This window comes from Geotrypetes seraphini, chromosome 8 (assembly GCF_902459505.1).
Source record: "Geotrypetes seraphini chromosome 8, aGeoSer1.1, whole genome shotgun sequence".
NCBI lineage: Eukaryota > Metazoa > Chordata > Amphibia > Gymnophiona > Dermophiidae > Geotrypetes > Geotrypetes seraphini.
Window position 1 is genome coordinate 19,972,122 of NC_047091.1, and position 27,529 is coordinate 19,999,650.

The window sequence follows — 27,529 nt, forward strand, 5'->3', positions numbered from 1 at the left end:
AGGGCTGCTTATGTGTTAAAGGTGGTTAGAGAAATGTGAACTGGATACCAGCAACTCTGGTTTGGAGATGCTGCCTGTTAGTACAGGTTCATGAAACATGATATGCACTGATACTGATCAGTAAACATCTTATAAGAAGGCAGTTGGAGGCCCAGCTCTTGGGTTTCCAGCAACTTCTAGAAATGTGCAGTGCATGAGACCCCAGGCAGGACTTGGATCTCTCTGCATGTGGATACACATTAATATATGAGTGACATCATTAGAGATTTCTTAAGCTCCTGTCATGGATGGGAGAATGTCTTCCGGGCTATCTCCACCATAAGATCAGGATCCTAACAATATGGGGAATCTTACAATTAGGAGATATTTACAACATTTATACCAACTGTACTGAAATGGACTCTGTACATAGTTTGTTGTTTTAACTTGCAACTGTACTGTTACAAGAAGATTCTCTCTCCTGTTTGGAGGGAAGGAATAAAGTTGGAGTTCAGTTTGTTCATAAGTAGGGTTACCAGACATCCAGATTTACCCAGACAGCTTTTCAAAACCCGGCACTTTGGGTTTTGAAAAGCTTCCTCTTCAGATCACATTGGGGGGGGGAGGGGCCATCCGCGCATGCATCATGGGGTGGGAGGTTGCACTTACCAATCAAGTCACCATACATGCCTGCATGTGCAATCTCCCAGTCCCGCCCCCTGATCAGTGAAGAGATGGCAGCCGCGGCACAAGGAAAGGATAGCTAAGCTGGCCTGGCACTACACTTCCAAGGGAACCCCACAGGACCTGCGTCCATCCCTGCAGGAGTCTCATGAACTTAGAGGAGATCCCCACAGGAGTTCCATAGTAACTGAGGGTTTTATGCTGCTTATCCTAGGAATAAGCAGTGGAATTTTTAAACCCTGCTAAGCTAAATCAGTGGATTTCCCCAAGCCATCTCAATAATGGCCTATGGACTTCTCTTTCAGGAAATTATCCAAATCTTTTTAAAACCCTGCGTAAACCATGAATCCTCCTTTTGCTCTAAGTTGATACAGTAGTATAATAAATGACCGATACATTGCATTATTTCTGCAATCAGACATTTTATTTGCAGCCTACATATTATTTCTGTTATGCATGAGACAAAGTCAGTTTTCCAGTTCACAGATAGAAAAGAAGCAAAAACAATACAATTTTTTTTAACGCAGCAAGGAAACTAGAGGCTCAAAGTTGGTTTTTAATAAAATCCCAAACGAGACTGGTCCCAAGCGTGTTGATATCCAGACTTCAAAATACATTTCTCCAAAATATTCAGCATGTTTCAGCAACACAGCACCTGTGTCAGGGTCAGGAATCAACCCATGTCTACCTGCTAAGATGGGTCATGGACAGGGGTCTCTTGGGGTCTTCCTGTTTATAGGGAAGTAATAGATGTTTGCAGTCTTGTTGCAGGGTCTGTAGGGACTGCTGGAAGGGTTTAAGGCTCCCTGGAAATCTTTACATCCAGCCGAGAAATTCCGATGGAGAGAAATTTTTACCTGCACTAGAACTTCATGGCCCTAGGAAACATTAACAAAAAATCAGGTCCTGCCTGCACAGGTACCCTACTATATATGCATAATTATAGGCATTTAAAGAACAGGAATGGGATCTGATACACAAAGAAATCTAGAAGTCAAGAGATATGACCTACTTGGTGCAGCCATTCAGCCATCTGCACTTGCTTAATGTGCTACCATGCTATCTGATCCTATTTGATCTGTGGCTTTTCCCTCTCCTTGTCACTAAGATACCGTCTGTCCCAAGCAAGCATAACATCACAGACTAGGAAGGCACGTTAGGATCCAAAAGGCCTTTCTGTCACAATGCCTTAGACCTCTGTTGGTCTCTGATTTTCCTCTCACTTCTTTACAGTTAGTTCAAGTTCAAATTTATTTAATATACGGCAAATATAAAACCAGAAGGAAAATCCAAGCGATTTACAATAATTAAAACAAAACACAAAACAAATTAAATAGGGTAAGAACAGAAAGAAGACAAAGCGTAAAGGAAACAGAAGGAAAATAAACGTAAAGGGATGTGCAATGTGGTAAGGGAGGGAACAAAGAATTGAAATCTGCCCACACAGAAAAAAAGTAGCTGTCAGGAAGAAGTAAGTTAAGAGCTAAAGGCCAAAGAGGAATCCTTTGTGCCCGTCCTAGGCTTTTTATTTTTTTTTTTTTAATTCTTTATTCATTTTTAAACGTACAATAAGTGCATCAATATAATATAACAAATAGATCATAAATATATCACTTAATAGTCATCAAGAGTACACATAAAATGCTATTAACCCCCACCCTCCCCAACCTTATATAATCAAATACAATGTACAATATACATTAATAAAATAATAAAATTATCCCCACTCCCCCCTCGTTAATTGAACCTGTAAATCAAGGGAAAAGAATCATTTAATCATTGCAATGTTTTGTTAATGGCTCCCACACATCTTGAAATTTTCTAAAACACCCTCGCTGTTTTGCAATATATCTTTCCATTTTATATATATGACATAGGAAATTCCACCAAAAATTATAGTTTAGTCTACTCCAGTTTTTCCAATTGCACGTAATTTGTTGAATGGCAACCCCGGTCATTATAAGTAATAATTTGTTATTATTTGAAGAAATTTGACTTTTTGCTCTCATTGCCATACCAAACAACACAGTATCATATGACAATGCCACTGGATTGTCTAATAAACAATTAATTTGGTCCCAAATTGATTTACAAAATAATAATTGTCCATAATAAACGGACAATAGAACAATAAATGCTCTAAAGTCCCTGCTTCGAGATGACAATGCCAACATCTATTAGACTTAGAGCTATCCAATTTTTGTAACCAAACAGGGGAGAAAGGAAATGAATCACATAAATTACAGTCCTAGGCTTTTTTTGAATTCTGTTCCTGTTCTTTCCTCCACCATCTCCTCTGGGAGGTTGTTCTATGCATCTGCGACTCTTTCTGTGAAGAAATAGCTTTCTCTGGAGCTCTTTATATAGGGGTCCTTTTACAAAGGTGCGGTAGCGGTTTAACGCACGTAATGCCACGCGTTAAACCGCCTGCCGCGCTAGTACCTAACGCCTCAATTGATGAGGCATTAGGATTTTAGGCTGCCACGGGGCTTAGCGCATGATGAAATGTCTGACGCGCTAACCCCTGTAGTGCGCCTTGATAAAAGGAGCCCATAGTCTTTTGGCAACGCCACGTGTCCACATGCCTAAACCTACTCACACAAACACCTGTATATACGATTGGTCCCGGACTCCTAACGGAGGAAAGGGAAACTAAAAGAAACACTTTTTTTCTCTTTTTTTTTTTTTTAAGAAATAGTAATTTCCTCAAAATAAACCTAAATAAAATAAGCAAAAAGGTACGCACAGGGAAGGCACGATTAAGAAAACACATGCAGCTAATAGAAACGCAGCTTCTTCGCTCTGCGGAAAACAAAGAACTGGGGTGTCGCGTTTCCTCGACGGTTGGGAAGGCACTCGCGCATGTGCGGTAGCGGGCAGTCTGAAAGCTTTGAATTTCTTAAAGTGCCAATGCACTATTTACTGTCTGTGCCGGGGCTTCGTGGATGACATCACCCTACTTGTCCTAGGATAGCACACTCCCCCAGTGGTCACTGACCTCCTCCCATCCCTTCCCACCCCCAGAGATATGAATGAAACAGTGCGTATCTGCCTGTATGATAGCTTCAGATGTTATGGCCAGTCCTAGTAGAGCAGCAAGGCGGTTCCTGGAGTATCCTAGTGGGTAGTGTAGTCCAGTGTTCCTCAACTCGGTCCTGGAGTACCGCCTTGCCAGTCAGGTTTTCAAGATATCCCCAAAGAATATGCATGAAAGACATTTGCATATAATGGAGGCAGTGTATGCAAATCAAGTTTATGCAAATTCAATGCAGATATCCTGAAAACCCAATCATAATGATGGTGACTCAGGCCCATATCCCACTCTAACTACAGGCAGTCCCCGAGTTACAGACGCCTAACATAAGAACATAAGTAGTGCCTCTGCTGGGTCAGACCACAGGTCCATCACGCCCAGCAGTCCGCTCCTGCGGCGGCCCAACAGGTCATGACCTGTCTGAATCACCCCTTGGTTTCTCATCGAAGTCCTATCTTCCCATCAAATTCTTGACCCTTTGTCCCTGCACCCCTTTCAGTACCCTACGATCCCTTTGTCCCTCAGGAATCATACTTAAGTACGACTCATACTTAAGAATATGGTTGTGGCTTCATTTGATTTCACTGAGCGGTAAGTATTTCCAGTGGCATGGACTCCTACACCTCCTGTAGCAGATTCAGAAATGATGCCTGGCCACATTAAGAACAGTGTGTGGCTGTGAATGCTGTACCTTAGAGGGAACACTGGGCTAGGGACAGTTGTCCCTTTGTCAGCTGGGATCACAGGTAAGCGGCAAGAATCTGAAAATCTACACGAGGTCTGAGTTACATACAAATCAAACTTAAGAATAGCTTTAAAAAATGTAACTCATTCTTAACCCAGGGACTGCCTGTACTACGCTTATGGTGGAATATGTGAGCCTTCCAAAACCCACCCAAATCCCACTGTACCTATATTTAGGTGATACGTACAGGCATAAGGACTATTGGTGTGGTGTACAGTTGGGTCCAGTCGGTTTTGAGTGAATTTTGGAGGACTCACGATACAATATGATGAGGTTATGATGAGGTGTGTGCCTGGGCCTTTTTATGTGAAGTTCACTGCAATGCCCTCTGAGGTGCCCCACAGAGGGCCCCACAGAGGTGGCCAATCTACTAAAAATGTTGGCCCTTTCTACATCCCAGTGGCTTGTTTGGCACATTTTTCTTTTGGATGTGTTGTTTTGGGTTTTTTTTTATAATTCTTTATTCATTTTCAAAAATTACATTAAGTTTTAAATATTTTCATTCACAGTAACAATAAATACATCACTTATAAACAATCATTGGTATATTACATAGATTCTTATCCCTACCCCTCGCCCATCCCTCCCAACCATATACTCCATTATTGTATGATATATATATATGTAATAATAAAATACCCCCCTCCCTACCTCATAAACTGATAAACATAAGGGAAATAATTTTACTTAATCCTGACAATATTTTGTTAATGGTTTCCACACATCCTGAAATTTCTTAAAATATCCCTTTTGTGAAGCAATAAATCTTTCCATTTTATAGATGTGGCATAAAGATGGATGTGTTGTTTTTTTTAAATGGTTCAAAAAGGTAGATGCACATGTGGAAAGTGGTCATTTTTGAACACACCAGCTAAGACGTTTTGCGGTTTTGAAAATGGCCATGTTTGGGATTGTATTTTTATGCGTCTTCCACAAAACGTCTAAACTCGGATTTAGATGTCATATTGAAAATGCCCCTCAATATCGCCTTGAACTAGAGATAGAGCACCATGGGCTCTGAACTGGAGAATTCATACCAGATTTTTTTAAATAGTCCATGGGATTTGGACCTGGAACTAGCTAAATTCCTAGACTAGACAAGTGGGCATTAACACCAGCTAAGTTAAAAATTGTTTTGTATAGTAGAGTGACACAAAGCAAGCTCCTCACCTCCTTATCCATCACGCACTGGAGTTCAGGGAACTCCCTGAAAGCAGACAACAAAGTTCCTGAGAGATCTTTATACTGAGGAAAGAGAAAGAGAAAAAGGATTAGACAGCACCTTCTCTAATGGCAGATCTCGGAAGCCCTGAAAAGCAGGTCTCTTGTGGATGCCGTCAGGGGCATAGTAAGGGAGGGGATGGGGGGTGGTCTGCCCCGGGAGCTGTCTTGGTGAGGGCGCAGGCATCCGTCTTACTCTCTGCCCCTCCAGCACTTTTTCCACCCCCACTTTAAAACAGTGGTTCTCAAACCTGTTTCAGGATATGCCTAATGAATATTCAGGCCCTTAGTTAATTTCCATTTCTCATTAGTTCACAAAATAAAGGAGAGGTCTATTTCACAACGCAAAGGAAATATAACTTTCCAAAGGGAAAGTAAAAATAAGAAAGAAAAATAAAAATTAATTACATTCAAAACCAGCAGATACAGACTAATTTCTCACTAGCCACAAAACTGGGTGTCTTATCTATTTCTTATAAGAAAAAGACAGACACCCAGTTTTGTGGTTAGTGAGTAATGATTATAAATGAGACAGATTTGCACGCCCATCACCTCTATTATATGCAAATCTCTCTCGTGTATATTTATAAAGGATATCCAGAAAACCCAACTGGCCGCCAGGCCAGGTTTGAGCAGTAGTGTAGTAAGAGGGGCACGAGGGGGTGGTCCGCCCTGGGCGCCATCTTCCTCGGAGTGCCGGCACCCCTTCTCCTCTCTGCCCCCCCCTCCGACTCCTCCCCCTGCCACGCACGCACCCCTTCCCTCCCCCATACCTTTTAAACTTTGGCGTGAGCAGCCACCAAGTGACTGCCCGCGTTGGCTTCGGTGCTTTCTCCGAGACCCGCACCTAGGACGTTACATCAGAGAAAACATCGAAGCCGATGCAGGCAGTAAGTTGGTGGATGCTCGTATCAAAGTTAAAAAGGTGCAGGGAAGGGGCGTGCACAAGTGTGGCGGGGGTGGGGCGCCACTGCCCCAGGCACCACTCAGAGGTAGATAATCTTAGGTGGTCAAACCAATCTGATAACAGCATACGTAAATAGAAAATTGCTTTAAGGACATTCGCAGATGTTAATGACCTTCACGTTAATTAGGGACATATGTACCTATAACTACGGAATTAATTATTATTTTTTTAAATTATATATTTATTCAGTTTTTCAAACTTAATTACCAAGCATAACTTGTACAGAAAACAATATTAGTTATAAACATATTCCATCATAGTAAACAATATCAAGACTAAAAATAAATTGGCTAATTATGCTCAAGTCCTCGAATTGGATCCAAAATGTTATAGTCCAGCAAGAACAAAAGAAAATTCAATAAGATTTAAGGCTGGTTAAAGCGTTGAGTATAGGTGTACATTCCATCTAAACAGGGCTCAAGTTTTTTTCCTTTTCCAAGCAGGACAACAACAAAAAGGTTGTCAGCTGGCTTGGCTCAAAAAAGACATATTTAACAACACGATATAAAACAATACCTTCACAAGGGTCCCATAAATAAAAAGTGGCACCCAAAGATGTAACCCCAGATTTAATTAACAAAAATTCACGGTGGCGCTTCTGCGTCTCTCGTGTCAAGTCAGGAAACAGTTGTACTTTAAGACCTATAAATTCTTTTTGCCTATTTTTGAAGAAAAGTTTTAACAACCATGTTTTATCGATTGAAAGAGCTACTCATATAATCAAGGTAGACAGCACCGCTGCACCACAGAATTAATTTTGCTAATGATGCTAACAAATCAGATTAGCAACTGGTCACTTATGATAATGCTAATAACCAATCAGAAACTTTCCAAAGGATTGTAATGCAAGGCTAATAATATATCAATTCCTGTAAGATAAGGAAGAGCAGGCATAGAAACATAGAAATAGACGGCAGATAAGGGCCACGGCCCATCTAGTCTGCCCACCCCAATGACCCTCCCCTACCTTTCTCTGTGAATAGATCCCACGTGTCTATCCCATTTGGCCTTAAAATCAGGCACGCTGCTGGCCTCAATCACCTGAAGTGGAAGACTATTCCAGCGATCAACCACCCTTTCAGTGAAAAATAATTTCCTGGTGTCCTGGTGCAGTTTCCCGCCCCATATGCCCCCTTGATTTTCCACGGATGCCCCCTTGTTGCCGCGGGACCCTTGAAAAAGAAGATATCTTCTTCCACCTTGATGCGGCCCATGAGATACTTGAATGTCTCCATCATGTCACCCCTCTCTCTGCGTTCCTCGAGTGAGTACAGCTGCAACTTATCCAGCCGTTCCTCGTACGGGAGATCCTTGAGTCCCGAGACCATCCGGGTGGCCATTCTCTGGACCTACTCCAGTCTCAGCACATCCTTACGGTAATGCGGCCTCCAGAATTGCACACTGTATTCCAGGTGGGGCCTCACCATGGATCTATACAATGGCATAATGACTTCAGGCTTACGGGAGACAGGGTATTTTTCTGCAGGGTGTAGAATCTACTCTGTTCCACTTTGAATGCTGTCAATTTGTTAATCTGCTCTCTTTTTCATATGCTGCCATTTACTTCATAAGAAATCTGTACTTTTAAGCAACAGCATTCCTGGTGTGGTCTGAGTCAGTTTATGGTAAGGGTCTAAACACCTGTCTCACATCGAGCACGACTTTCTATGGGAGCTTCTGTGCGCTATCGGGGATCATCTGTTTATAGTTGATTTTATAAATTTGGTGCATTTCCCCCTTTTTCTAGGTGATTTCTGTTATAAAATAAACCTCGGTTTGGAGCACAGCACACATACCGAGTAACTCCGGTCACAGGATGGCACAATCCCAGCTGTCTGGAAGGCCCTGAAAGCAAATGAAGAAATACATGTGTAGCTAAGGCACAACACATCACAAATGTGATTATATAAAAAAAAAGATTAAAACAGAATACACAGGAGAGAAGGATTGTATGGCCCAGCTAGTCTGCCAGCTTACTTCTGATGCAGTGCCACAGACCCTTCTTGTGAGTTGGATTCTTAACCGTACAGAGAGGAGAATAAAGAGACAGCTGAGGAATTAAAGATTTGGTGCCCCCCTTTCTGCACTACATCTATGGCCAATGCCCTAGTGCTATCTGATAATGGAAAGGGTCAGAACTTGTCATTAATACCCTAAACAAGGAGGCAATATGCTGCAGCTGTCTTGTGGCCCACAATAGGAAGGGCCAGAACTTGCCATTACTGTAGGCAATGGCCTGCAGCTTCCTGGTAGCCCAGAGTGGGAAGGTTGACACTTACCGTATTGTTCGTTCCATAAGACGCACTTTTTTCCCCCCCAAAAAAAAGTGGGTGGAAATAAGTGTGTGTCTTATGGAGCAAATATAACAAAAACACCCCACCCCACTTTTTGCGTGCCTGCTTGGTCCCACACCGCTCCCTGAATGGCTGCCATCAGTTCTCGCAGGATTCGCGAGAACTGACGGAGCCATTCAGCGAGCGGCGCGGGACCAGGCAGGCATGCAAAAAGCGTGCGCCTGCCTTGTGCACTGCTCTGCCACTGCCGGAACAGAGCAGGGGAACAGATCAGGAGGCAGCCATCCAGTGAGGCCGGAGCGTGGAAAGCGCGCTGGACCACTGGGATTAAAAAAAAGGTACTGGGGGATTTAAAAAAATATAGCAGGGGGCTGCCTACCGCTGCCTACCACTAGACCTGCCTGGGGGGAGAAGGAGGCTGCCTACCACTAGACCTGCCCTGTATCCTGTCGCGACCTACCACTAGATCACCAGATGGGGGACAAGGTACAGAGCAGGGCGGTGGGCAGAATTTTTTTTACTTGGGTTTTCCTCCTCTACGGGGGGGGGTGCATCTTAAGGTTGGGTGCGTCTTATGGAGCGAAAAATACGGTAACTAGGTTTACCAGATGTCTTGATTTAGAGGGCTATCTGGGTGTCCAGACAGATTTTTTAAAAGCAGCAGTTTGTCCAGGTTTTCAAGTTCGGGGCCGCTTCTGGAGGGTCTCCAAGCATGCAAGGCCATGTGTCTGGGTTTTAGTTTAACAAAATCTGGTAATCTTATACTTAACTATATATATACTATAATCATGCTCTGCTGCTTCCTGGGGGGAAAAGGGGGAGTCTTACTTGTCCAGACTGTAGAAGGTGTGGAGTTTGAGAGCTGTCCCAAAATACTTGCTAGGGGAACCCAGGGTCTCCACACAGGCAGCACAGCTTCCATGTTTGTGCCATTCGTTCTTCCTGTAGGGAGCAAAATGCACCAAGGATCATCATGTTCCACAAACAGGATGTACAGAGCTTATGAAGGATGAAAAGGGCATAGTTGGGCTAAGCAAAGCTCACCCTCGATCAGTTTCAAATAGTCTAGGTTAGTAGGTTATGGAATGGATTAGAAGGGCCCAGTCAGATGAATATGGCACATTCTGGGTCAGAATGGCACAGTCCAGATGGAATTTGGTGCACTCTGGGGTCAAAGTCTGAATGAATGGGTTTTGGTTTGTATCAGAATAGCACAATCTTGATGAGTTTGCCTTTCCCTGCATTACAGTTATTTGGATTAAGCTCACACCTTTTCAATGGTGGCTGAAAGTGAGTTACATTCACATACTGCAACTATTTCTCTCTCCCCAAAGAGCTTACAATCTAGAGCAGGGGTGGGCAACTTCGGTCCTTGAGGGCCAGAATCCAGTACATGCAAATAGATCTCATGCATATTCATTGGGGAAATCCTGAAAACCCATCTGGATTACGGCCCTCGAGGACCAGAGTTGCCCACCCCTGATCTAGAGGCAACAGAGGATTAAGGGCCGGATTCTTAAAACTTGCCAAGCCTTTAACAGGGAAAAAAATTCTCAAAAGCATTCATCTTGGATGCAAGTATTAAAGGTGCACATTGGGAAGAATAACCTGAATCACAGTTACCAGATGCTAGGGTCCACCATAGGGGTTAGCGCCTAAGAAAAGGTTCTGGGTATCATTGTAGAGAATACGACGAAACCTTCCGCCCAATGTGCAGTGGCGGCCAAAAAAGCAAATAGGATGCTAGGAATTATTTAAAAAGGGATGGTTAACAAGACTAGGAATATTATAATGCTCCTGTATTGCTCCATAGTGTGACCTCATCTGGAGTATTACATTCAGGAAAGAGACCTGGGGGTACTGATAGACCGGACCCTGAAACCGTCGGCACAATGTGCGGCGGCTGCAAAGAAAGCGAACAGGATGTTGGGCATGATTAAGAAGGGAATCACAAGTAGATCGGCTAATGTCATAATGCCGCTTTACAGAGCAATAGTCAGGCCACACCTGGAGTATTGTATCCAACAATGGTCTCCCTACCTAAAGAAGGATATAACCCTGCTGGAGAGGGTGCAGAGGCGAGCCACAAAGCTAGTAAAAAGTATGGGAAATTTGAGCTACAAAGAACGCCTCAGAAAACTGAGCTTATTCACCCTTGAGAAGAGAAGAATGCGTGGGGATATGATAGAGACTTTTAAAATACTAAAAGGATTTGATAAAATCCAGCAAGATGCATCGTTATTCACGTTGTCAAATGTGACTCGGACGAGAGGTCATGGACTGAAATTGAGAGGCGACAGGCCCAAGACAAATGTCAGGAAGTTCTGTTTCACACAGCGAGTGGTGGACACTTGGAACGTTCTCCCGGAGGAGGTTGTGACGGAGACCTCCATTATGGGATTCAAGGGCAAGTTGGATGCACACCTCCTTGCAAATCACATTGAGGGATACAGGTAAACAAGGGCTCATCTGGGAACACCTAGGTCTTCATCAGGAAGCACCTAGTTAAGCCTCCGCGAGTGCGGGTCACCGGACTAGATGGACCAGGGGTCTGATTCGGTGAAGGCATTTCTTATGTTCTGGTCTCCTTATCGCAAGAAAGATATAGCGGAGCTAGAAAAGGTTCAAAGAAGAACGACCAAGATGGTAAAAGGGATGGAACTCCTCTCGTATGAGGAAAGACTAAAACGGTTAGGGCTCTTCAGCTTGGAAAAGAGATGGCTGAGGGGAGATATGACTGAAGCCTACAAAATCCTGAGTGGAGTAAAACGGGTATAAGGGATCGATTTTTCGTTCCATCAATAATGAAGTTACAGGGAAATACTTTTAAAAACCAATAGGAGGAAATTTTTTTCACTCAGAGAATAGTTAAGCTCTAGAACGCGTTGCCAGAGGATGTGGTAAGAGCGGATAGTGTAGCTGTTTTTAAGAAAGGTATGGACAAGTTCCTGGAGGAAAAGTCCATAGTCTGTTATTGAGAAAGACATGGGGGAAGCCACTGCTTGCCCTGGATCGGTAGCATGGAATATTGCTACTCCTTGGGTTTTGGCCAGGTACTAGTAACCTGGATTGGCCACCGTGAGAACGGGCTACTGGGCTTAATGGACCATTGGTCTGACCCAGTAAGGCTATTCTTATGTTCTTACGTGAGTCAAATATAGGACAATTAACTCATTGTAACATCACTGATGAGATTGTCTCTGAGGCACTGTGCAATGAGGCATTATAACATCGCAATCTCAGCTCTGGAATGTTGCTCTCATTGGGGTTCCAGAATCTTGATATTCTTTGGGATGCTGGAATGTTGCTACTCCTTGGGTTTTGGCCAGGTACTAGGGACCTGGATTGGCCACCGTGAGAACAGGCTTCTGGGCTTGATGGACCATCGGTCTGACCCAGTAAGGCTATTCTTATGTTCTTATTGAAAGCCAACACTTGCACCTTTCCTCCCTTCCCTTCCCCTCCATCCAATAATTCTGGAACGCCTACGATTGACCCAACAGCTGCATGTGATATGTACCTGATGTGTGCATATATTGCGCTCCAATAAGGCATGCTCACAATATGTATGCCTATGGCGTAGCTTTTTCCCAGCATATGAGCACATTTGTGCCTCTTTCTATGGACTACTCGTAGAATTCATATGTTCACTTACCCTACAATAAAGGCCTGTTGATATAAAAGATTATTGGATAGAACTCTTGCTTTCCAGGCAGGTAAATTAAGTGAATGGATTGCTGGGCCAGGGCAACCTGGAGGCTCCTTACCTCTGCCGATTTTACATCCCCCGTTGCTGCCTTCCGATCAGGCTGGCTCGTGCAGGCTGATTCTCAGGCTTCATTCCTTTTCATGAAGTATCTCATTGCCCTCTTCCTCAGCTTGGGTGCGCGCAAAAACAGACAGGCACAATGCAAGCAGGGCTGGTTCAACTTGTGTGCTCGCGGAGACATGCGGCTACAATGCAAGCAACACTGGTCCTCATGTGCCGGATCCAATCAGCGGATGCACAATTCATGAGGATCCAGTGCATTCATTCTTCTCCTGCATCCCAGGCATTTCTTTTGATGATTCAGGCATCTTCAAGGTGATGAGTAGAAAAGTTGTAATGGAGAGCTGTAGAAAATCTGACCGATGGGAACGGGCGGAGACTAAAGCCGGGGGATTAGGGGGAAGCAGGCGGAAATGGGTAGTGCTCGGGCATGCCCAGTGGGGCCCCGGGCACTGCACGTGCTCAGAGGAAAAAAAAAAAAATCTCTCTGAGCTATTGGAGAGCTTATCCGCAAATGGGAGCTGATGGGACATCATACATATGTGGCTGACTCATCCTGTTTGTCCTAGGAGAAACCTGCATTACAGGTAAGTAACTACACTTTTTGCATTCCTCATCCTACTTCAGTTTCAGAAAATTAGTAAAAACAAAATTATTTAATCGATTTGTAAGTTAAGGTTGTACTGTTTTTACTTTCACATTGTATGTACGTACTGATGATTTTATATTGTGTTTTATTCCCTGATTGTCCAGCACTTCTTGTTGTAAACCGCCTTGAACTATTATGGCTTTGGCGGTATGTAAGAATAAAATTATTATTATTATTATTATTTTCTTAGACTCCTGTTGATCTGTGGCTTTCCAGTCACTTCTTCCCGGCTGTGGATCTCCTATATTTCTCCCGGCATTTCTTGAATTTGGCTACGGGTTTTGTCTCCTCCTCCACCTGCACTGGAAGACAGTTCTGTGCCATCATATTTTGAATACAGGTTTTAGACATTTGGGTGCAGGAAAGAAAACATAAAGATCTTTACCAGAAGATGAAGCTTGCATTGTTGATGAAAGAAGGCCAGTATAAGGACAGTTGAGTTTCTAGATTCTGGGGAAAGACCAAAAAGAAGGCAATTACTAAACAGAAAAAAGTGCAGTACAAATAGGACCCATGATTCCCGGGTGGGAGAGTCCTTCATGCCCCTCAGGGCACCTTCCCTGGACAACTATAGTGAGAGGGCAGATATTTCAGCAGCAGATGCACTCTAAGCCAGAAATGCACTCTGTATGACATGCTATTTATTGCCCCTGTCCTGGTCACTGCAGTGGATGGAGAGCAATATCCTGCTGTCCACGGAGAACCTACGTTACAGGTAAGTAACTACACTTTACACTCCCATCTCCCTCACATCCTGTGCGACCACAGTGCTTGCCTGCTTAGTGCCTGATAAAGGCGTGTTTTGTTTTTGTATAGTTATTAACTAATATTTAACTAAGTTTTAAAGTTTTAAAGAATGTTTCCTTTATACGTAAATAAAGAAAAGTGAATGGGATTGCAGTGGCGGTGACGGGGCGGTGAATGGGGTGGCAGTGGCGGTGACGGGGCGGTGAAGAGGATGGTGAGACGGGGACGGGGCGGTGACGGGGTTGGTGAGACGGGGACGGGGCGGTGACGGGGATGGTGAGACGGGGACGGGGCGGTGACGGGGACCAATTTTTTCACCGTGTCATTCTCTATTACAGAGCAAGCTCTCGGAGCCACAGACAGTGTGCCACAGTGAGATTCTGGGTGTATTGCGAGACGCCGGCAAGGAGGAGATGTGCTGGCGCTGCCAAACAGCCTATCCCAGGGATCTCAAAGTCCCTCCTTGAGGGCCGCAATCCAGTCAGGTTTTCAGGATTTCCCCAATGAAAGCAGTGCATGCACATAGATCTCATGCATATTCATTGGGGAAATCCTGAAAACCCGACTGGATTCCGGCCCTCAAGGAGGGATTTTGAGACCCCTGGCCTATCCAGTCTGCCCACTGAAGCTAACAGCCCAGCCTCCAAAACCCTTTCTTCTCCTTACTCGTGATCCTAAATGCTTCTCTCATGTGCTCTTGAATTCTGATACTGGATGAAAGGGGCAAACAGACCTTCATGTGGAGCAGTGTGCCGCAAACGTTTCAAAGCCGCGGCACACTACACGCGGGCCCACGGCTGGAGGGCATCCGAAAGCGCGGGGACATCGACGTGATAATGTCACGCGCACACGAGATGTCATCACGTAGACGTCCGCGGATGAGCTCCAGCCACGGCCCTGAGACTCCTATTGCCGCCGATGGAGGGGTTCTAGAGAAGAGAGAGGTGCGGATAGCAGGAAAGGTGCCGGCGCCGGTTGACTGTCTATAGGACGTGCCTCTCGCCGCAAGAGGTGCGTCCTGCAAGCAGTAGGTCAGCGCCTCTCCTCCTCGGGCGTCTCGCAGCACACCTGGAATCTGCCGCGGCACACAGTTTACGATACACTGATGTAGAGGGATCCTATATGGTATCCTCCCTCCCTTTATCCCTCTTTCTTGGAATTCCTCAAACCCTAATACCACCAGATCCTCCCACAAATTAAAACTATCCTTCCCCTCGCTAAAAGGCATTTCCCACACAGGAAAGCTAGGGACCTCCCTCCACTTCAAAATCACTGAGCTCTGGAACAACCTTACCTCCCCTCTTCAGAACTTGAGCTCTCTCCAAGTTTTCCGCAAACATCTGAAAACCTGGCTTTTCTCAAAAAATGTAAGTCTCCCTTCAACTTTGGAATCAAGGAAACTCTTATATCTTGGCATCCCAAGTCCTCTAAATTTTCTTCACACTTCTACCTCTAACCCTCTGTTGTAGTTCCTTCCTATTTCTCCTACTGTAAACCACGTCGAGCTCTACGAACGTGGAGATGATGCGGTATACAAACCTAAGGATTAGATTAGATTAGAAGAGAATGGAGACAGACTTCTTTAGAGATAAAGGGCTAGAAGGACAGAGAGAATGGTAGAGTGAACAGACAAAGATATAAAAGGAGAGACAAACACAAAAAGGAATAGGACAGATGGAGGGATGAACAGACAAACATACAAGGATGGAAAAAATGGCTAGTGCTCACCTGTAGGTCAGACTGGAAGAGATGCCAGCAGCTACAGCAGTTCATCACGTCACTGGGCCTGAAAAGGTGGGCAGAGGTTAGAGTCTCTTTTCCCACTGGAAGAAAAATTACTGTGATGTAGTTCTGATGGGCGTGTCTGAATGATATCGCAAATCTTTTATTTTCTTGCCTCACCAAAAGAATTTCAGAAATGCCAGGGGTGAGACGAAGACCAAAGAGCAAAGTTTTCCAGAGCAAGGCATCTGGGATATAAATCTAGAGAGTTTTAAGCGTGGAATCGCTGTGCAAATGAAAAATAATCGGCATAAAATGCTACGTACGTATCAGCAGGGGTCTCAAAGTCCCTCCTTGAGGGCCGCAATCCGGTCGGGTTTTCAGGATTTCCCCAATGAATATGCATGAGATCTATGTGCATGCACTGCTTTCAATGCATATTCATTGGGGAAATCCTGAAAACCCGACTGGATTGCGGCCCTCAAGGAAGGACTTTGAGACCCCTGCTGTAGAGCCTTCACAAGGATGCAGACAGTGTGGAGGCAATTATATGGGTAAATTTACTGGGTTGAAAATTAGCCTCCACTCAGAGGTTAAAAACATGTGCTTGGGTTTTAAAGCATTCATACTTGAAGGTGCAGAGAAAAGGAAGGAGAGATTTTGGTTAGGCTCTTTGGCATTAAGTGAGGCTTTAATAACCCCACCCCACCCCTCCCTTTTACAAAACAGGCCGGCGTGCTGAATGCTCTGCGCTGCTCCTGACGCTCATAGTTTTTAGAGGGTTTTGTTTAGAAGGGAAGTTAGTGTTATACCTCTCTGAATGCAACGGGACAAAACCAGGCATGGCTTGGCCTGCACTAGATGACATCATCATATTTGCCCATGATATCCTTGTGATGCCACAAGCCTGCCTTAAGACCACCTTTGCTACTTTGGAAGATATTTTACCATAGGCCATGGATTGTCCAAGTATTGACATACTCAGGAATCATACAGTCAAACCTTTTCTCCAGGAACTGCAATAAAAAAGCAAATAGATTATAAGGGCCTCACTTATGAGGGGAGGGGATATGAGTCAAAAAGAGATGGAGAAGTGGCAGGAAGAACGAGATGGGGAGGAGGAGGAGGAAGAGATAACGGGGAGCAAAGACTTGAGAGGACAGGATGGGAAATTAATGAATGGAATCGCTGTTACACGGCCTTGCACCTAATTATCTCGTGGATCATTTTATATTTGCTAATCCGAGATGTTCACAGCGTATCTACACTTCTTTTGCCTTTCCATCTGCTAAGGGTTGATCATATAGAAGATATTTTCAGCGGCTTTTCTTGTTTCAGGCTGCAACCTGAGACAAAGGGGTCCTTTTATCAAGCTGAGGTAGGGGGTTTTAACCCGCGTAATACCGCACGTTAAATCGCCTGCCGCGCTAGCCGCTAACGCCTGCATTGAGCAGGCGTTAGTTTTTTAGCCAGTCGCAGGGGTTAGCGCGTGATGAAATGTCCGACGCGCTAACCCCGCTAGCGCGGCTCGATAAAAGGACCCCAAAGAGTTCAGTCGTTTGATAGCCAGTTCTGTTCTTAACAGCATTGTAGGAAATTGTTGAAGACCTATTTGTTTGTAAAATGTCTGGACGTTTAATGTTGTTATTTCGCTGCGAATGTTCAGTTTTTCTTTTATGTGAGTCGCATAGAACTTTTAATTAGTACCAGTTAGCATCAATAACAAGGTGTTACTTGCCTAGGGTTACCAGAAGTCCGGATTACCCCAGACATGTCCTGCTTTTGAGGAAGGGGAAAGAAGGTACCAAGCCTCGAAGCAAAGCAAGAAGAGGCGCTGGAGATATCAAATCCAACCGAGTGGTCAGAATTCCTTTATTAGCAGTTTGTATCAAAAAAACAAGCAAAAATACCAAAAGTCAAAGTTCCAAAGTCAAAGTCCTGACTAGGATCCGAGTTTCGGCGATACTATCGCCTTCCTCAGGGGACAATTATGAATATTATCACTAAAAATAGATAACATTCAAACAATTAAACATTACAGAAAAAATATGTAAGAAAACAAATTGGCAAATAGGATATATAGTATAAATAATCCAAATCATATAAATTAAAAGTTGTGAATGAAGAAAGACACAGAATTAAAAAAATAAAAGCAGAGAGGCCGTAAATAAATGTAGAATGCTGTTACCAAAAAATCTTTACAAACATGGAGAAATATGGGAAAAATAAATAAGCAAAATGTCAGCATGTGTACACTTGGACTAATATATCTAATAACTCATGGACGATTTTGTGAATTGCTGATAGAAAAAGATGACATAAACCTTGATCAGTTAATAGTAAAGATAAATGTATGTAAATGTCAGTGTATGTAAAAAGGTAAATGATGAAAAAATAATTTTAATGAAAAAATGATGATAAAAACGGCTATGGAACATGAAACATGATCTTATTAAATGAATGAAAAGGAAGTTGGTAAAAGCATTCTCCAAAACGTGAAATAATAATACTTATCAGAATACCATAGCAAGACTGAACTCTGAAAATAAAAACACTAATGTCGTTCAAACTTAAACTTGCATTTACATACTTATTCAATATAACTAATTAGAGACATCTGTGGTGTATGATTTTAGAAAAAATAGAAGGGCTGGGATTGCAAGTAGAGAGTTGCGCGGGGACAGAAATCCCACCCATCCCTGCCCATTCCCGCCAGGATCCTCTCCATCCCCACCCGTCCCCGCCAGAATCCTCTCTGTCCCCACCCATCCCCGCAAGGAATTGCCTCCATCCCCGCCCGTCCCCATAAAAAGCAGCAATTACTTCTGACAGGATCATCAATTCCACAGTTTCTTTTGTGTTTGTGCTGCTGTTTTCCTTGTGGAATCTCTTTGGTGGAAGCTTTTTTTGATTTCTGTTCAGGTAATTATCTTATAAACCCCCTCTTTTACTAAGGCTGACCTGTCCATTATATTATATGGATGAACCCTGCTTCCAATGCCTTCCATCCCTGTGGGAGTCCCGTGGGTTAGGGGGGATTCCCGCGGGAATCCCGCGGGACCTACGGGATTCCCACGATCCCCGTTCCCATGCAGACCTCTAATTGCAAGGTCACAAGGAAAGAAAAAAGTCTTTCCTTGGGGCTTACTGATGCATAGCTTGTGTTTAAAGCAGAAATGTTGGAGCAAATCTGCACTGCTAGAAAAATAAAGTGCTTTTAGATGCTGGAAACAGAGATTAAAAATCATTCCAATAGATAATGAATGAAAATGAATGTATTTGTAAAACTAAATAGGGCTGGAACTGCAGGGTTTCAGGGAAGTAAATAATCTTTCCATGGGGCTTGCTAATTCTGACCACTCGGTTGGATTTGACATCTCCGGTGCCTCTTTTTGTCGGATCTCCTTTTGACACATCTGGGGGTCCGGACAGCTTTTCAAAACCCAGCACTTTGTTCGGGTTTTGAAAAGCTTCCAACTTCAGGAAGGCGTCCGCAAACGCACAGATGCAACACGGTGATGTCACACATGGTGTCCATCACGTCACATCCACGCATGCGCACGATGTCATCGCATTGCATCAACGGATGCCGATCTAATGCACAAACGGGTTAAGGGAGGGCAGGCCACAGGCGGAACTGGGCGGCCCTGGGCCGTGGCCGTGGGTCCAAATTTTCCTTTGGGAAAATCTGGTAACCCTATGCTTGCCAATTATTGGTGCCAATTAGGCCAATTAATCAATTACGTTGTATGTGCAACTTAAGGTGCCAAATACAGAATTGGGGTGTGAAGAAATATTTTCTCTGGTTTATTTTAAATTTACTACTTAGTAGCTTCGTTACCTGAAAAGAGTAAACAGGCGATTCACATCTACTCATTCCACTCCACTCGGTATTTTATAGACCCTGTATCATATCTCCCCTCAGCTGTCTCTTCTCCAAGCTGTCCTTATAATTCAGTGGTCTCAAACTCAAACCCTTTGCAGGGCCATATTTTGAATTTGTAGGTACTTGGAGGGCCGCAAAAAGCAAGCAGGAAAGGGATTTGGGGGTACTGATTGACAGTACCCTAAAACCATCGGCACAATGTGCGGCGGCGGCGAAGAAAGCAAACAGGATGTTGGGCATAATTAAGAAGGGGATTACGAGTAGAACGGAAGAGGTCATAATGCCACTTTATAGAACAATGGTCCGACCGTACTTAGAATACTGTGTCCAACACTGGTCTCCATACCTTAAAAAAGATATAACTGCTGGAAAAGGTGCAGAGGCGAGCCACGAAACTTATCAAAGGAATGGAAAATTTGACCTACAAAGATCGACTCAGGAAGCTGGGGCTATTTACCCTTGAGAAGAGAAGACTAAGAGGGGATTTGATAGAGACTTTTAAAATATTAAAAGGATTTGATAAAATAGACCAAAAAGAAGCATTACTTAAATATTCTGATGTGACGAGGACAAGAGGACATAGACTGAAACTGAGTGGCAGCAGGTTTAGGACAAATGTCAGGAAATTCTGTTTCACACAGCGCGTGGTGGGTGCTTGGAATGCACTCCCGGAGGAGGTTGTGGAGGAGACTACTGTTCTGGGATTCAAACGCAAGTTGGATGCACACCTTCTTGCATATCATATTGAGGGATACAGTAAATCCAGGTCTCCAAAAAGGAGTACCTAAATGGGCCGCCGCGTGTGCGGATCACCGGACTAGATGGACCTCGGTCTGATCCGGTGAGGGCGTTTCTTGTGTTCTTATTAAAGAAATGACAAATTTGCATGAGGTAAAACTTTTTATAATTTATAAATTTCCCCCCCCCCCCCCAAAGGCCTGCATGTTCCTCCCTTCTTTGCAGCGTCCTCCAGCTTCCCCCCTGGCCTCCCGGTCTTAGTTTCAGCTAATTACCGCAGCCTGCAGAGAAGATCGCCGGTGCTGTAACATTCCTTGCAAGCTGCCATTGGCCTCCGCAGCACGTTTCCTCTGCCGCGGTCCTGCCTCTCTTCTGACTTCAGGGTCAGGATCGCGGCAGAGGGAACATGCTGCTGAGAACGACGGCAGCCTGCAAGGACCGCTACAGCACCGACGAATCTCTCTGCAGGTTGTGATAATTATTTGAAGGTAAGAGCGGGAGGCCCGGGGGGAAGCCGGAGGATGCTGCAAAGAGTGGGCAGCACTAGTACAGACAGCACTAATACAGACTGCGGGCCGCAAAATAGTACCTGGCGGGCCGCGAGTTTGAGACTACTGTTATAATTCCTGTTGGTGGTGAGTGTCTGCTCTTGGGGGGGAGGTCTGGCAGCCAACAAAATGCCAGTTTTAACATAAGAACATAAGCATCGCCTCTGCCGAGTCAGACCATAGGTCCATCGTGCTCAGCAGTCCTTACTCGCGGCGGCCCCCCCCACCAGGTCCTTGACCTGTAGTGATCCTTTACTTAAGACATTTTATCCTTTATAGTACCCTCTAACTATACCCCTCAATCCCCTTTTCCTTCAGGAAATCATCTAATCCCATTTTTGAAACCCAAAATCGTACTCTGCCTTACCACCTCCTCCGGTAGCGCATTCCAGGTGTCCACCACCCTCTGAGTGAACAAGAACTTCCTAGCATTTGTTTTGAATCTGTCTCCTTTCAATTTTTGCGAATGCCGTCTTGTTTTTGTTGCCCCCACTAGTCTAAAGAATCTGTCCCTCTCTACCTTCTCCACACCCTTCATGATCTTATAAGTTTCCATCATGTCCCCTCTAAGTCTCCGTTTTTCCAGGGAAAAGAGCCCCAGTTTCTCCTGCCTCTCAGCATATGAGAGGCCTTCCTTGCCCCTTATCATCTTTGTTGCTCTTCTCTGGACCCTCTCGAGTGTCGCCATATCCTTCTTAAGGTACGGCGACCAGTATTGAACGCAGTATTCCAGATGCGGGCGTACCATCGCCCGATATAGCGGCAGGATAACTTCTTTGGTTCTGGTAGTGATTCCTTTTTTAATAATTCCCAACATTCCGTTCGCCTTCTTGGAGGCCGCTGCGCATTGTGCTCCCGACTTCAATGATTGGTCCACTAAGACCCCCAAGTCCCTTTCTAGGTTGCTCTTCCCCAATGTGCTAGCCAATGTGTTCAAGCTGACTGAATACCAGTCAAAAGAGTGAAGGCTGGGTTAAGAAAAAATAGGGTTGCCAGACATCTGGATTTCCCCGGAAATGTCCTTCTTTTCGAGGAAACGTCCAGGGGTCCGGACGGCTTTTCAAAACCAGGCACTTTGTCCGGGTTTTGAAAAGCTTCCTGCTAACAGCGACTTTGGGACGGCATTTGTGCATGCGTGTGGATGCAACGCGGTGATGTCACGTGCATGCGCGCATGCATGTGACATCATCAAGTCACACCAGCGCATGTGCAGATGCCCTCCCAACAAGCGAACAGGTTGAGGGGGCGGGGCTGGGGTGCGTGACTTGGGCAGAATGTTGTGGGGCTGTGCAGAACGGGGTGGGGCCATGGGTCCAGATTGTCGTTCCGGAAATCTGGTAACCCTAAGAAAAAGGTAGTATACAAGTAATCTCACCACACAGAAGGACCCAGGCCAAAGTTGCACAAATAGCATACATTTCCAGTCACAAAATCTAGAAAATAAGAAAAAATAAATGTGAGGTTTAAAATATTCCTAATCCCCCCCATCCCCCATCCAGAGTGAGATGTCCTGGCTTGCCTTGCCCAAGTTAAGATTCTGCAATCAACCTACCCAAACTTCTGCTTATCCTCTTCCTTCCAGAAATCCTTATATACGGTGTCCGTGAGCGCACAGCTCCAGAGCAGTAAGAGAACGCAAAGGAGTGCCATGCTGAGAGGAACAGAGAGAGGGAGAGTCACCTGGGACCACAGAAACACAACAAATTTAAAACCTAAAGGAGCAGGAAAGTGCTGTGAGCGGCCTAGGGAAAGTGTAGTTACTTACCTGTAACGTAGGTTCTCCGTGGACAGCAGGATAGTCAGCCACATATGGGTGTTGTCCCAACACCTCCCAATTTGCGGATAAGCTCTCCAATAGCTCAGAGAGATTTTTTTTTTTTTTTCCTCTGAACATGTGCAGTGCCCGGGCCCCACTGGGCATGCCCGAGCCCTACCCATTTCCTCCTGCTTCCCCCCTAATCCCCAGGATGTTCCTAGCTGTGGCCGGGTCGGCCGTATGGAGAGGCGGGTGGGTTGTGTGGCTGACTATCCTGCTGTCCACGGAGAACCTACGTTACAGGTAAGTAACTACACTTTCTCCTAGGACAAGCAGGATGAGTCAGCCACATATGGGTGACTCCCTAGCCGAGGGATGTACCGACTGGACCTGCGCCTTAGCGCTTTGTGCATCCCTCGCCTGGCTGTGGAGGCCGAGCCGGGCAGGGTAATCAGGCAAAGCAGGTAAAGTTGTGGAAAACAAGGTTTTAGATAAAGTGCTGTGTTAACTGAGCAATAATACTCACAGAACAGTGAACTGGTCAATGACAATCAATGAACAGTGAGAAACCAACTGGTCAAAAGTGACAATTCGTACTTGCATGTGAGAATTCATACTTGCCTATTCCACATTCAGTCTAGACAGGAGTGCTGGAAGACCTACTTAACTCACAGAACAGCGAAACTGGTCAATGACAATCAATGAACAGTGAGAAACCAACTGGTCAACGGTGACAATTCATAACTGGTCAATAGTGACAATTCGTACTTGCATATGAGAATTCATACTTGCCTATTCCACATTCAGACTAGACAGGATTGCTGGAAGACCTACTTAACTCACAGAACAGTGAAATTGGTCAATGACAATCAATGAACAGTGAGAAACCAACTGGTCAACAGTGACAAATCATACTTGCATGTGAGAATTCATACTTGCCTATTCCACATTCAGTCTAGGAAGGAGTGCTGGAAGACCTACTTAATCAATATCTATAACACCCTACTTGAACAGTGTTTGTCGATATTTATAACACCCTACTTGATCAGTGTTTGTCAAGGCTGTGCTAGTGGTTGCTGTCCCTCCCGGGAGGGAACCTGTGCTTGGTGAAGGTGTGCATGGAGGACCAAGTGGCTGCATCGCAGATGTCCCCTATTGGTGTGTGGTGCAGATGTGCCGTTGTGTTGGCTATGGTTCTGCGCTGGTGGGCGTTGGCTCCCACCTGCGGTTGATGCTGCACTTTTCTATAGGTGAAGGGGATGCACTCTTATATCCAGCGCGCGCGCCTGCGTTTGGTGGCCGGAAGTCCTGGTCTGTTTTGGTCGTAGGAGACGAACAATTGAGGCTTGTCTAATCTGCTGCATAATCAGGGCCCGCACACAGTCCAGGAGGTGTTGCTGAGGTGGCGGTGTGCCTCCCTGTGGGGAGATGTAGAGTCCCGGGAGGCACGCTGAAGCCGCCTTCGGCAAGAATCGGGGGTGGGTTCTGGGTACCACCCTGTTCTCATGAGGGAGTGTGTCAGTAGACACGATGGTCAGGGTTTTCCCTGCCAGGAATACGGGATCTGCCTCCCCCAAAGGTTTGAAGGGGTCAAGGTGAGATGATGCGGCACCAAGTTGAGGTCCCATCTTGGTGGTGGTCTGACCGGTGGGTGCAGATTGGACAGTCCCTTCATGAAATTTTGTGATTACTGGATGCCTCGACACTGGTTTGCTGTCTAGGCCAGCGTGGTATGCCATGATTGCACTTAGGTGGACCTTGATGGAAGTGGGTTTTAGGTCCCCCTGAGATAAGCTCAGTATGTACTGCAGGATGTCCGGTATGGGGCAGTTGTAGGGGTCTCGCTGCGTGTCTGTGCACTGGTAGAGGAACCTTCTCCCTTTCAACCCATAGCGTTTTCTGGTTGAAGGTCTTCTGGCTGCCATAAGAGTGTGCTCCACGTCTTGTGGTAGGTTCATCCTCTCATCATCCATGCGGTCAGGGCTAAGGAACGCAGGTCGTGGTGGAGGGGGTAATGAGAACTGCACTGATCTGGAGCGGGGAGAAGTGGGTGAACTGCTATCCCTTGCCGGAACGGGAACCCTGGTTGCAGGAGCCCGATCAGGGCAATCATGATCACCGTTGCTCTGTCCTGAAGAATCTTCTGCAGGACTTAGGGTGTTCCAACTCACAGACAGACCGTCGGGGCTGAGATGGCGATGGGTTGATCTCTTTGCGCAGAAGGTCGAGTATTTTGAGTTCGGTTCGGTTGAAAACAGGTCGATGCTTGGTGTGCCCCAGGTGCTGAAGATCTTCTTAATCGCCGCTGGGTTGAGACACCACTCATCGGGATCCAGCTGGTGGCTGAGTCTTTCTGCCAGGTCGTTCTGCTCCCACAGGAGGTAAGTTGCCTGGATGGTGCATTGAATGGAGTTGGAGAACTCCCACATGTGGCAAGCTTCCTTGCATAGCGAGGTTGACCCTGTCCCTCCCTGTTTGCTGATATAGTGCGAGGCCACCTGGTTTTCTGTTTGGGTGAGGACTGCCCTGCCTGTTTGAAGGTTTCGAGGGCATTCCCTAAGGCCCTGAGCTCCAGTGGGTGGGTGGTCAGAGGTTGGGTACACTGGTCCCAGTGACGTCTGAGGTGCCCTTACAGGGATCACATGAGTAGTCTGGTGTGCTGCACAACAAAGACTGGAGCGTGCTGACGATGAGCTGCTGGCAGGGATGCACTGGGCCAGGGATGTCATGGCGTCGATCTGGTAGTCCCGATGGGATGGCCTTGGTCTGCGTGGTGTCGATGACTGCCCAGATGAACGATATCCCCTGGGTGGGTATCAGGTGGGGTTTCATGTAGTTGATGAGGAACCCCAGTTCTTGGAGGAGGGTTATGGTGGTTGACGGGGCTGCCAGCTGTCGAGATAAGATAGGACGCGCACCCCTTGAAGGCGAGGAAGTGCCACTGCCACGCACTTTGTGAACGCTCTTGGAGCCGTTGAGAGTCCAAGGGGCAGGACCTTGTACTGGAGGCGTCTGTCTTGGCTTTAGAAGCGACGATGCCTCCTGTGGGCTGGGTGCATGGGATACTAGCCAATACTCGGGCTGTAACAGGGCCAAGACTGTACCCAGAGAGTGCATCTGGACCTTGTGTATGCATCTGTTGAGCTTACAGAGATCCAGGGATGAGCGTTGTCCTTGTCCATGGTGACGCGGGGGTTCCTGGAGTAGAAACCCTTTGGTGATCTCCTCTGTTCGTCACCGCCTCTATTGATTCTGCCGAAGCAGGTCCTCTCCTTGCTGCAGGAAAGTTGGGTCGTCAGATGGTCGGCAGTGGCGATTCCAGTCCACAAGAACCTCCTGGACTGCAGAGACGAGATTTGGCTGACTCCCTCCTCAGGGCAACCAACATCAAGGAGACTGGGATTGAAGTACCAGATCTTTCCAGCCCAGGGATTCGACAACCCGCAGCAGCCATACATGGACATTGCGGTAGCTTAAGAGAAACAGGGCAGCACGACCCCCCCCCCCCCCTCCAACCCCCGTCAGGGAAGGACCTGAAAAACCCTGGTTTCCACGGGGAAAAAGACCTTCGAGGGCGCAATGCTGAGCGCACGAATTGCTGCGCTCCAGTTCCAGATGCGGCTTTATCAGGAGGCCAGTGAGAGGAAATAAATAAATAAAATAAAATAGAGACTCCAGCTCACAACTGAGCCAGTCCACACTGGCAGCAATCTGTGCCCCAGCGTGGAAACTAAAGACTGGGGATTAGGGGGAAGCAGGGGGAAATGGGTAGGGCTCGGGCATGCCCAGTGGGGCCCGGGCACTGCACATGCTCAGAGAAAAAAAAAAAAAAAATCTCTCTGAGCTATTGGAGAGCTTATCCGCAAATTGGGAGGTGTTGGGACAACACCCATATGTGGCTGACTCATCCTGCTTGTCCTAGGAGAAAGAGAGTTACCTGGGCCAAGAGACACAGATAATTTACAGCCTAAAGGAGCAAGAGAGTGCAAAGGAATCCCACACTGAGAGCAGCACATGGAGAGAGAGTCACATGGGACCAAGAGACACAGATAACTTACAGCCTAAGGGGCAGATAGAGAGTGCAATGGAATCCTAGGCTGAGAATCACCTGGGACCAAGAGACAGCAAAGGAATTCCATTTGGAGAGTGTCCCCTGGGACCAAGAGATACAACTGACTTAAACCCCCTCCCCCCTCTCTTTTTACAAAACCGCGAAAGCGGTTTTTAGCGCCGGCTGGCGTGCTGAATGCTCTGCGCACTCGGGAGCAGCGCAGAGCATTCGGCGCGCCGGTCTGTGCTAAAAAACGCTTTTGCGGTTTTGTAAAAGGGGGAGGAGAGACGAGAGTGCACATGAATTCGGTGGTGAGAGCAACACAGGAAGAGTCGCCTCAGAAAAAAAGAGAAAGAATTAACTGATGGCCTAAAGGAAAGAAAGAGAGATCAGAATATCATTTGGAGACTCAGCGATACAACTAATTCATAGCCTAAAGGACAGAGTATATCACCTGAGAGTACAGTTAACTTACACTTTGTAGTCGTCAGAACCAGGGAGAGACCGTGCTCCTGAGTTCACATTTGACATATAAAAGTTTCTCTGTGTGTGGCTTTGCCTGTCTCTGTTCAGAAAAGGGAAGTGATTTTATTTTCAGAAAGAGGATATGAACAGAACAGATACTAGGGGATGAATGGTTTGGGGAGGAGTTAAGAATGACATGGACTTGAGAATAGGCCTCCCTTCTCATTAGAGAATGACACGGGGTCAAATTTTTCCCCCGTCCCCACAAGAATTA

The 27,529-nt window shown here is 45.8% G+C and overlaps 1 protein-coding gene across 1 annotated transcript; it reads right to left on the reverse strand.

The window, feature by feature from the left end:
* Positions 1 to 1,071: 1,071 nt before the first annotated feature.
* Positions 1,072 to 27,373, reverse strand: LOC117365793 (ribonuclease T2-like). The gene is made up of 10 exons (XM_033956624.1): positions 27,266 to 27,373; positions 22,536 to 22,634; positions 22,359 to 22,416; positions 16,760 to 16,827; positions 15,818 to 15,875; positions 13,728 to 13,792; positions 9,753 to 9,866; positions 8,427 to 8,475; positions 5,613 to 5,687; positions 1,072 to 1,541 (listed from the first exon to the last, which is right to left on the reverse strand). Exons 1-10 carry the CDS (start codon positions 27,319 to 27,321, stop codon positions 1,365 to 1,367), a joined length of 819 nt encoding a protein of 272 aa, XP_033812515.1. The 5' UTR covers positions 27,322 to 27,373; the 3' UTR covers positions 1,072 to 1,364.
* Positions 27,374 to 27,529: the final 156 nt, after the last annotated feature.

What these genes read in the sequence shown, in the direction of transcription:
- LOC117365793 (XM_033956624.1), bottom strand. Translation starts at nt 27,321, where the DNA reads ATGTCAAATGTGAACTCAGGAGCACGGTCTCTCCCTGGTTCTGACGAC. An exon ending in TGGACAATCCATGGCCTATG is followed by an intron (nt 15,876 to 16,759) that starts GTAAAATATCTT and finishes CCACCTTTTCAG; the next exon opens with GCCCAGTGACGTGATGAACT. An exon ending in TCTTCCAGTCTGACCTACAG is followed by an intron (nt 13,793 to 15,817) that starts GTGAGCACTAGC and finishes GTCTTTCCCCAG; the next exon opens with AATCTAGAAACTCAACTGTC.